Source organism: Morone saxatilis, unplaced genomic scaffold (genome assembly GCF_004916995.1).
Source record: "Morone saxatilis isolate NCDOM2014 unplaced genomic scaffold, NCSU_SB_2.0 Contig9, whole genome shotgun sequence".
In the NCBI taxonomy this organism is placed as follows: domain Eukaryota; kingdom Metazoa; phylum Chordata; class Actinopteri; family Moronidae; genus Morone; species Morone saxatilis.
The window spans coordinates 6,165,820-6,177,559 of NW_023340268.1; the positions used below are offsets into that span (position 1 = coordinate 6,165,820).

At 37.4% G+C, this 11,740-nt stretch overlaps 1 protein-coding gene across 1 annotated transcript in view; it reads left to right on the forward strand.

Moving 5' to 3' along the window:
* The first annotated feature begins 7,597 nt into the window (after positions 1 to 7,597).
* LOC118343163 overlaps positions 7,598 to 11,740 on the forward strand; it is a 44,707-nt gene continuing 40,564 nt past the window's right edge. The window contains exon 1 of the mRNA XM_035681916.1: positions 7,598 to 7,915. Within this exon, the coding sequence (XP_035537809.1) occupies positions 7,710 to 7,915 (206 nt within the window). The 5' untranslated portion in view covers positions 7,598 to 7,709. The remainder of the gene's footprint in view (positions 7,916 to 11,740) is intronic.

Below are 11,740 nucleotides of genomic sequence, written 5' to 3' on the forward strand. Positions count from 1 at the left end.
CTGTTTCAACATTAGCAGCGCTGACAGCAAAACGTTTCATGTGAATTGTGTGGCATGATATATGTTGCAGTTTGTGAGAAGTGACTTGACTTGAATTCCCTAAACAGGCATTTAGTCATTGTCAGCTAATATCTATCCATGTATATATTCTCTTCAAGCATCACTGTTCTTCACTAATTTTACATTCAGTTTTAATTCTTGTTTACCTTAGTTATTTTGATTAAGTTGATTGTTTTAATCAATGAAAAACATTGTTGGCATTAGTGATTTTGGTCTAAATTTCTTTTGTCAAATTGGCCCTTCCACTTCTAGAAACCACCTTTTTAAATGACCCACTCTCTGGTGGAGTCATCCAGGGGTCCATATTGGGTCCCTTGCTATTCTCCTTGTTTGTGTTCCCTTAATTATGGATGCGATATTTTTTCATATAATGTTGATGTCCTATTTTTCACCAGTTAATTAATTACAAGTAATAGATTCATCTTCCCAGTCCCTGCAGGAGTTACAAATATATAGTCTTCTCTTAGTTTGTGCAGACTATTGGCCAAAATGAAAAGGTTCCCTGGGGAGTTTTCTTGTAAACAAACAAACAGTGGTCTGCGTTACAACTGGTTTTACAATCACACTATAACCTGTCTCATGGCTATTTGATATGGGATCACTGACTTACTATGTCAAAGTAGCCAGAAATGCATGCGGCCATTCTAACATAACTCTTACAATGACATAGATATTGGGCTTGTATATTGTAGACAGAAACACAATGTATACTCCCTTGCAACAGTCCCACCCTACACTTTCCCCTTATTGGTTCACTTTTCAAACTCTTCCCTAGAAAATACAGGAAATGAGACTAATCATTTACTAATGAAACTCTGAAAAAGCACTGCTTATGTCAGGATATTACAAAATCACAACTGTAATGCCACATACCCTGTTGGAGTCATTGTTACTGACCAATGCTGACAATAATTACAGTAAGGAATGTTGCAGGTGTTGAGTATCATGTCATTGTGTATTTTGGTTTTATTTTAGAACATTTATTGGAGAAAAATTGCCCTGAGGTAAGAAATCTTATTTGAGGTCAAAGTAACTGATTACCACTAAGCACCTTTTTCTCAGACAGGACGTTGAAGGATAGATAGTTAAACGTATTTACGGGCACAGCAGGCATACCTGAACAAACATGAAACCCCAAAATATGATTCTAATTTGATCATTGTCGTTTCATGGCAGTGAGACACACTTTCAAACAACAATAGCTCTGGCAAAGTTACTGTAAGTATGGTTTGTTCTTTACAGTAATTCTCTTACAGTCTCCCTCTCTCTCTGTCTCTTAACCACTTTCTTTTTCTTTTTGCTGTGCAATAACTCCTCAGTCTAGTATTGGGGAGAACCCCAAAGCAGACACCTACACACCACTGACCAGAATAAAAACACCTCAGACATTTATATCTGCAGTCAAACTGCAGTGGTGACAGGAAATCCATGTCTTCTGGCAGGCAGCCTGCCACACAAATCCTATTGTTCAAATAGGCAGTTGAAGCAGATAGCATAGTTAAAGTTAGAGCAAATGTAAAATACCTGTGTACTGTTCTGATGAAGGTAAGAGAAAAGACAAAACATAAAATGATAACATCCAATGTAACAAATGTCCTTATCTCTGACATATAACTAGTTGAGTCCCCTTCAAACTACAGACAGCCCTATTTATACACCACATCCTTTGAAACATGAGGTAATTTACATGAAGGCCCCCACATATAAATACTAACTACATTCTTACTACTTGCTAGTAAATCACTAAACTAGTGATTTACCAAATCAAGTTGCACCATTAAAACTTAAGAAATGTCTAAGATCTTAGTAATGTGTAAATTGGTTGCTGGGAAACATCTGTAGCTTTGTCCAGTCAAAAACAATCAGCTTTGTTAACAGAAACATAACTGCCTATCCTTTGGTATGACGGTTTAGAATGAATGGGAAATATCTGGTTATGCTATCATTGAGCCTAATATAATCCAAGGTATATTCTGTTATGTGTCTTGATTTAGAAAAGATCAAAATTGGTCAAAATCCAATTAATTAGAGACAGCATTGTCATTGAGAGTACTGTTGGCTGCCTGGTTGAGAGTACAGGTCTCAAATGAAGCAGACATCCTGTTGCTTTCTCTTATTCTTTGAAAACAGACATCATTTAGTTTCTCTCTGTCATTGGCCAGCTGTATAGCAGAGTCAACAGGACATCCTTTAACTTGCCACATTGAGAGATTGACAGGCAAAAATGAAAGAAACACACAAAAAGAAAAGAAAACTAAACACAGTAGTGTTATGTTGGGCAATGCCACTATAGTGTTGTAGCCATTCTAGTGAATGCAAAACTTGTTCTACCTCTTCAAGAGTTCATCATCAGGTCACCGGAAAAGGGATAACTTTTGCATTCACCATGCCTTCACATTGCTGCCATTAAGTGTATTCTTCACAAGGAAGTTCTTTTCAATAAATGTTACAGGGTTTCAATCAAAAGTTCCATGGAAGTTGTTATCTTGCTTTAAATTGCATCATCCATGTAATTGCTTCTTGTTTAGTTTTTTCTCTAAAAATTTTAGATGTTTATGACTTTGAAGGGCAAATTTGCGGTTTCTCTCAGTAAAATACATGCTGCGGGCCATTATGTCATACAAGAATCATTGCTTCAAAGTACAATTGCATGTGAAAGCTGAGTCATTTCCTTTCAATATTCCAAGAAACAGTATACCTTAGGGGCAAAAAACACTAGCCTCAACTCTTTTACTCATAGTGCAGTAAAGTGCTGATTGACTGCTCTTATTAGGTTGAAACATTTGAGTATGACATACCTCTCTAGCCACAATCTAATCTGTGGTACTTTTACTTTTACTGGAGCGCTGTGGACCATCAAAACTGAACCCTGACCCCACTTTGCTGACTCATAATGGATGCTACAGTGACATTACTGATTCTGGTGCGTGTAAGTGCAATTCACTTACCCTGGACAGTTCAGTGTGTGATTACCATTATGTTAACAGGACATTTAGAAGCATTGTCTGGACACAGTTGGTGTCAATGACATTATATCCACTTCTTTCCTTAGAAATAATTATAATCCTAAAGTGACTCAATGTATGAAAAGACACAGTGAGGGAAGGAGAGAAATTAAGGCAAAAACAAAGAAAGAAAAGAAAGGAAGAAGCAGAGTTTGGAAGTCACTTATGCTCAGGAAATTCACTGAAATCAGGTTTGTTATTTTCAGTACCAAATAGACTGTGGGCTGGTTACAAGCTCTCATGAGCATATTACATATATCATTTATTTTTACTGAAATCAGTAGAAAAATCTAAATCAGTATCAGCAGTAACAGCAACAAAACACCCTGTTATTACAAAATCACTTAAATTTGAGTTTCCCAACAAGTTTTACATAGTTGCAAAGAAGTTGTTTTAGTAGTAGTGTTTTAATTAGGACATTTTACTTTTAAAAGTTTTTGACCATGGTTCTGTATTGTGGCTTAGCCTAGATATCTCCGCAGACAGTTTGCCTAGCTGTAGGCCGTTGCGTTTAGGCAACAGCTGCTGAGAGTCAAGACATGATGGAGCAGTTTAGAGTTCACTGACCTAAACAAGGAAACCTGTAGAGACAACGTAGAAGACTGATGTTTATAACAAATGGCAACATTTCCATACTCTAAACAGTCCCCTAGCAACAATTAATAAATGTGTTACAGTAGCAGTGGTTTTGCCTGTAGGCAAGTTTCCTTGTCCTCTTACTTGGAAGAGACTGATTGGGTAATCTCCAAGTATCTTTAGCATGTTTAATTTGAAGAAGAACTGCTTTAACCCTTGAGCATCACACGACTTTCTGTTTTATTTCAACAGAAAGATTCCAGGGATGATAATGTTAAATGGCAGGTGCCATTTATGAGGGTGAGGGTGCATTGACTGCCAAAAACAGAAAGAGAGAGACTTTGTTCTGATGACAACGTTTCCTTTCAGATTTAAGTTGGCTGGCTGATAGTCAGTGATTGATGAGCACAAACAAAAATTTTTATTCAAACTCAAATTACAGGCTTCTGTTTTCAGATGTGCGTGCCTTTAATCACATATCTTTGGGATTCATTGCTTGCATTTATCCTTACATCATTAACTCCAGTATGATTTCATTGTTTGACTTTCGGTTGCAGATGTTTTTTAGTCAGCAGTGACGGCCATATACATGGGTGTGGGGCACTAAGTAATAACACAAGGTTGTGATGTCAGCTAAATGGGTCTAAAGGTTTAACATATAAAGATAAAAATGTTGGTTTATGTCATCATATTCAGTGAGTTCACTTTAGTAAAGAAGCTCTTAAACAATATTGATCCGTTCTCGTAACTCTCTCTAAATGCTTGAGAATTAAATATTTAACCTACTGTTGATTAACTAGGACTTTTAAATATTTTATTGCAAAAATGATAACATTCTATTTCAGAGAATTGTATTATCAGTTAGAAAACATGCTAACAAAAGAGAGTGACACTTATTCTTACAATATTTAGCACTATTTAAACATATCATGCTTGGCTGTTGCAGTAAAACAATACCCGATCAGAAGTGGACTGTTTATTAGCAAACTAGAGAGTACTTTATCGTGTTTTGTCCAATCGATGGGCACACTGCCGGGCCTTCATCACGTTTCCACTGAAAAAGCAACCTAAATGGAATTTTAGAATGTTTTATCTACCATCAGGGCATCCAAGAGGACACTTTTGCAAAATTTTTTTAACATGGGGGCACCAGGGGTGTGATTGCTCATTTATTCTTTCTCTGACAGAGGGTAAGATGGAAAGATTGATACCACTCTCATATCTCCTTAACTTCCTGCATTCCCCACTGGTTGCCTGGCAACTACTCAGAACCAAGAAATAGTCCAACATACAAAGGTGCAAATTGTTATTTTACACTCTTTTGCATGGAGGTGGTGGATTTTGTCCCTGTTTGACAGAGACGGGCTGGCTATTTCTTACTGTTTCTAGGTTTTTTGCTAAGATACACTAAGCTAACTGGCTGCTGGCTGTTGCCTTATATTTAAGACACAGGTAGCTGGAAGGAACAGGCAGAAGTTAATAGGGGCCCAAGAGCTCATTTTTGCCACATGGCCCCAAAGCAGGTTGACCTAGCCATGGATGTGAACATATTCAGTAATCTGTCATTTTAAAATACTGAGGTTGAGGTTTGTTTTGGTTCCTGATTGTCTTATTTCACTGGTTCCAGTGCTTTTTTTGTTTTGTTTTTTTCCGTTTTAAATCTGTAAATAAAGGAGTGCTGTGTTCCTGAGGGTTGTAACAGGGGAATCCCAGCACAGTTAGGGATACTATGATTTATTGTTTGACTTTACCTGCCTATAAAGATGAGGTCATGTAATATTTCAGTCTCATACCTTGAAAGATAAGAAATAATAAAACTACCCCTATCTCCTTATCACTAATGCTATCAGTGGTATTTACTGTTAGTGTAAAGCAATAAAAGGCAACTTCAGTCTTTGACGAACAAAATAAGGATATTTTGCAGTATCACAAGTATTTATGTGAATATATTGAATATATTGATATATTGAAGTCACAGTAAATGTGACAGTAATTTCTGTAGTATACTGAGAGGGAACAAAAAGCTTGGTTTGGGTCCTTTTTGTGTAGTTTTTTTGACCATTCATTGTCAGTTGATCGTCATTTCCTTATTAAACAAGTAGCACAGGAACTGACTTTTACTTGTTATACAGTAGCTTGTGTCTTTGATCTTGCCTTGAGCAAGGTGGTAGTGCCATCATGAGGCAAAACCACATGCATACAAGGTTGCTACCGTTGCAACATATCTGTGATCAGGTTGCAATTTGCAGACAGACCACAAGGTGTTGCAGTTGATCTACTGAGATTGCACACTGTGGAAGTATAAATACATAATGAAGAGACATTTTAACAATATAGGCTATATAAACTACCAAATCTGGAAATTTGCACAGATGCTTATTTTTATAATTGCCAAGTTTGTAATATTTATTATTAACATTATTGTTATTAGACACATAAGATATAATTTGAAGTAATGATCTATCATTCTAAAGTTTTCCAGTTTGTGTCCTTGTAAATGCTCCCAGGCAGTGGTGGAATAGGTAACTTGATATTTTACTTAAGTAAAAGTACAATACTCCATTACAAGTAAAAGTCATGAATTAAAAATGTTACACAAGTAGCCCATTGAGCCTAATGAGTACATGAGTACTAATCAATAAGATGTACTGTACTTTAAGTATCAAAAGTAAAAGTACTCATTATGCAGAGTTTCTCCTTTCACAGTATTTTTTGGAGATCATGATATTATTCTGTTTTCATCATTAAAGAATACACTGTAGTTCATCAATATGGAGCCAACTTTAGATTGTATACCGAGTTGTATAGTAGATTAGTATAGTACTGCATCTTATCATAAAAGCATATTGTATATTTTTTTTAATGTAAAAAGTAACTGACTGTGTCAAATAAACATAGAGTAGTCAAAAGTGCAGTAGGCTATTTTTTTAATGGAAGATAGACAGGAAAGGAGGGAGAGAGAGAGGATGAGATGCAGCAAAGGGCCACAGGTCAGATCAGATTTGGTCAGGGACAGACTGATAAAGCCAGGGTCTTATTTGCCACCCTGCTGTGTTGCGTCCACTATGGAGTACATTCACAGTATTTAGGTACAATTTTGAACTTTACTTGATTTCTTTTATTTTCTGCAACTTTCTACTTCTACTCCATCTCAGAGGTATATACTGTACTTTAATCCACTACATGCATTTGATAACTTTAGTTTCTTTGTAGATTCAGATTAACAATGCAAAATATAAACAACAATAAATAAATGGGGGTGTATTACTGTAATCTAAAATCAGATTCAAATAAGACTAAAGTACTGATATAAGAATAATACTTTATTGGTCCCTGGTGGTAAACTACAAGTTACCTATAAAGTCATTTCTTTAGCTCCACATTTGCCAGCTTGCCAACATTAAAGTTGAATAACACATTAAGGCATCAATAACTGTAAGCCAATAATATAATAAAAAGGGCCATTCTGCACGAGGGAAAAGCCTACTTTTACCTTTTCTTATATTTTGATGCTTACACTATTGTACTTTTAAGTAACATTTTCCTTTTGAATGCAGGACGTGTACTACTAAGAAAGTATTCCTAGACACACAGACAATTAAACACAAACACACACATCTCCGGTTTTTCCTACGCTCTCAGTGTACATACACATAATAGGCAAACATACAGCAGAATAAACAGGACAGGACAACAAGCTCGACCAGGTAAACACAAAATACATTGTCATATAAACTTCACATATATCTTTATATAAACTTCACATATATCTTTATTTCATGGCATAAAACAGTAGTGGACCAAGATCCTTCGAAAAGCAGTGTCACTGGGAGGCTTTCTGGGTTCTGGGTGTTGCTCCTCAGGGTGGGGCGTGTCGCCACACCTGAGCTCTGCGTACTGCACAGAAAATGAAGCAGCAGGAGCAGATGTCATCTTTCAACAGTTGCCATCCGAGCAGTTTTTTTTTTCCCCCACTCCCCGACTGTTTCCATCAGCGGATCTTCATCGGGAAGTGAGCGGTTGTGACTCGTGTGTGAAGACCCTCGGCGACCTCGCCTACCAGCAGAGATGGCGAAGAGTTCATCCAGAAAGTCCCTGAAAAGTTTGTTCTCCAGGAGCGAAGCCAGCCTGGACGCCCCGCCGCCGGTGGTGGAGAAGGATGTGGACAAGAATGAGGGAGAGAAGAAGAAGTTTAGGTTCTTTAAGTTCAAGATCAAGTCGAAGAGCGGCTCTGCCTCCGAGAAGCCGGCTGGTGGGAGCCAGCAGGTGCTCAGGTATGCTCGCAGAATGTGAACTCGCATTACACTCGTTTTCATGCCTATGCATGTCATATGGCTTCTCGCGGAGGGGGCAGCAACATGAAGCCGCTACTGACGCTGTAAAGCTGCAGATGGCCTACCTCGTGTGCCAAAATGTGTTGCTTTAAACTCCATCCAGTTTTTGAGCTTTAAAATGAACCCATGCTGTTTTTGTAGTGCACTTTTTGTCATACAGCATTAACCCCTGAAGGTATCTTGTGTGAGGTTTTGGATTGATGCTTTCTCAGCTGAGCCTCCAGCATGCTTGTGTTCCATGAGGCATCAGTGCACTAACTCCCATATATGCCCAGCAGTCAGTGCATGCATTTAACAGGCAATAACAAAGGGTTTAATTAGGTAAATGAAGCTGAAAGGGGTATTTTCAGCACCATGCCAAACCAATTTCCTTAGATCTCCCATATGACTTTGAAAAACATTCAGTTACTAGTGATTTAGCCCAGCCCACAAGAACAGTTCTGTCTAGACAGGACTAAAACCCATACAATGCAATTCTCTCAGTCGTTACATAACTGTGGCAAAGAGCAAATTAAATATGCACAAATTCACCTTTAGCTCTCTGAAAGCTTGCAGGATTGTTCACAAAAAAGTCAGCAAGCAAAGTTAGTGTGTAATAAATAGCAGTGGTTGTTTGTATTTCTTAGACAAGAGAGTGGGTTCTCTTCTACAGAGGCCACCATGTAAAACTGCCAGGTTTCTACAGTAGCCCAGAATGGACAAATCAAACACTGGCTCTTGATAGGGCCTTTTACGTTTATCGTGAGTTTTGCAGCCACTATTGTTTCTGCTACATGCTAGGAATCTTTATTGCTAGATGCCCCTGAATCATATACAGTGGACATTTAAATCAAACATACTGTGGCATTATTAGGCATGTAATATGTTTTAGTCAGAGGCAAAATACATAATTTAATATCCATTGTATTTTATTCTTTTGAGGATACCAGAAAAAAAGTACTGCATCCATTAACGTGGTCATGTAACAGAGCTGAAAGTTAGTCAATTAAGTGATGAGATACCAGAAATTCTCTGGTTCTTTCTTCTTAATACTGACATTTTCTGATTTTCTTAGACTTCTATGATATTAAAATTAATATATTTGGCTTTTTGACTGTTAGTTGGGCGAAAAAAACAACCATAATACGTAAACTTTGGCTTTGGGTTACTACTGTTGGTTATTTTTTTATTATTTTCAGACATTTTAATGACTAAACGATTGATTGATTGACAAAGTGACAACAAAGTAGACCCTGTCTGATACTGGCATTTTGGCACCGTTTTCTGTTATCAGTAAAGAAATAACATTCATGAAAGGTGAAAAAGATGCGAAATACAAGCACGGATCCCTGAAATCTAGGGCAGGCTGTTGAGTAATAAAGTCATTACTCTAACTGAGCTGGAAACACCATCTGCCAAACGGTGATATGGCCAGTTGTAAACAATACAGGATGCTTGACAAGCTAGACAACCAATAAAATGACTGCCTTAAAAGTATGATCCTTTAAATAAAGTGGTCAGTTTTTCTGAATTGCTACCAATATATATTAGTGATTACCTAATATTGGCAGATAGGTACAGTAGGTCCGTCAGTCCAAACAAGTGTAGTACTGCTAGACTCACTCTTCATGTTGCTTTAGATCATCATTGCTACTATCAGTCGACTGCACTGATAAAGGCGATATACAGTATATACCAGCTTTTGCTTTCAACCATAAATGTGCTAAAATGTAATGATGTTGATGATGATGATATGTAACTTCAACTTGCAAGCATTAATCACAGGCACAATCATTATTCTCATAACACCAGACAGCATTGTGAGAACACAATACCTCTCTCATTATCATTGCTGGTAGTTGGGCTAAAGAAAGAACTGGGTGATAGTGTTGTAATAGGCAAGTGTAACTTCACCTTGGAGCCTATAGAGACATTTTGTGTGCAGCTGCTGGTTGGGTGGAGAAATTAAGCAGTATCATACATACAAGAAACGCTTTTAATGTTCAGTTTGGATGTGATCGACACTTGAAATGTTTATACAAGAGTAAAGGGACAGCGCTGTGGTTAATCCTGATACAATATATAAGCAATAAACACACAGGTGAGGCAGTGTGTTTATGCAAGTCCCATGCTATGACAATGATACGGTTGGTTGTAGACCAGACAGAGTGACAGCTTGTGTTTACACAGGGAAAAGTAAAATAAATGATGATGAGCTGACACTGCAAGGAGTGCCTTTGTACACAAGAGCTGCACACAGGGGTTACACAAGGGTAAAACTCAGCAGTGCATGGAGGATACACATTCAGTTAGAATGATAGAGTATAATTAAGCTTCACGTTATTCATTTTCAGGACAAAAGTATAATTAATTAAAACAGAATCATTTTTCTTAAACGCCACTATTATTAATCACAGTCACTTCTTGTAATGAGCTACTATATTAGCTTTTCTATAAAAGGATATGCAGTGCATGAATGCATTCTTAAGTTTTTTAAATTGTAGATGAATGTCAAATCCAGACATAGACTAAATCTGTTTTTGTTTTTAGTTAGGGATTTAGATTTAATCCTTGGCCAGGGTTTTATCTGACAAAGACTTGAGGATTTCAGGGTCTGTGAAAGACGTCTTCAAGGTATTTTGTTTGTTTTTGATTCCGTAGCATTTCATAGAGTTCAAGGGGATGTCAGAGTCATATTGGGGAGATTTGACACTACAGAGGAAGCACTCAAGTCAAACACTCACAGTATTAGTATCTGGTAAGGTTTGTTGGGCTTCCGAGTGGAGCTGTGGATTAATAGAGGTACTGTAGAGAAACCTACCACTCCACATGCCTATTGCATTGTCATGAAACTACTAATCAATTACACAATTGCACACACACACAATGTGGCAATGGATGCAGGTTAGCAACATATTAGTCACAGTTGAGATGTGTCAACTCAAGTGTGTTTAAATTTCTGACATAATTTAGAACAATTAAGTTCAAAATGAGTCACTGCATTGTGGAACCTGTTGTCTTTGTGTAGGAACTGTAAGCAAGTTAACTCTGTTGTTACTGAAAGTGATACACACTCCGGCCTCTCGGTCGAAACACTTTATTATCCTCACAGAAAACTGCTGAATGAACTATTTATTGTGACTTATCCTCCTATTGTCAGTCAATGTGAGTTACTTGTACAGGACACATGGAAACAGAATGAGTAAAAGTGTGATGTCTAGCTATTTTGACACAAAGCTGACTTGTTAACTGAGCTGTTGGCACTCAATTTCCATTGTGGGTAGAAGAATGCACAGAATGAAAAAGACAATATTTCTAGTTCTGCTGCGTCGAATCTTGCCCTTCTCTTGCAAAAGAATAAAACTTACCAAAACCATCTTGGCTGGTCTTTCAGCTGTTCCCACAATCACCAACTCGTTTTGGTTCGGTTTGGTCGAACACTTAATTCACAGAGTTAAATGTGAAAATATTCTGGCTCACACACTGTTTGTGCTACTGGTTGGTTAGCTTGCTGAACAAGAGTTTTATGTGAACAATTTTTTTGGAATTCATCCTCGGGTAGCATTTTGCTATTCTTAATTATGTCTGGCCATTTATTGACAGACCAGGTTAAATGGCAGTAGAGGATGTCATAGAGATAGATTCAGCAAAGTTAAAGCTTTGTCAGTCAAATCAATGGTGGGCTTCAAGTAGTAAATTGGTTACACTGCTGTCAAGTTAATTTTATATCTGTTCCATTCAGTCTATTGTTCTTGATTAAATAGGGATATTGATTCCAAATGACAC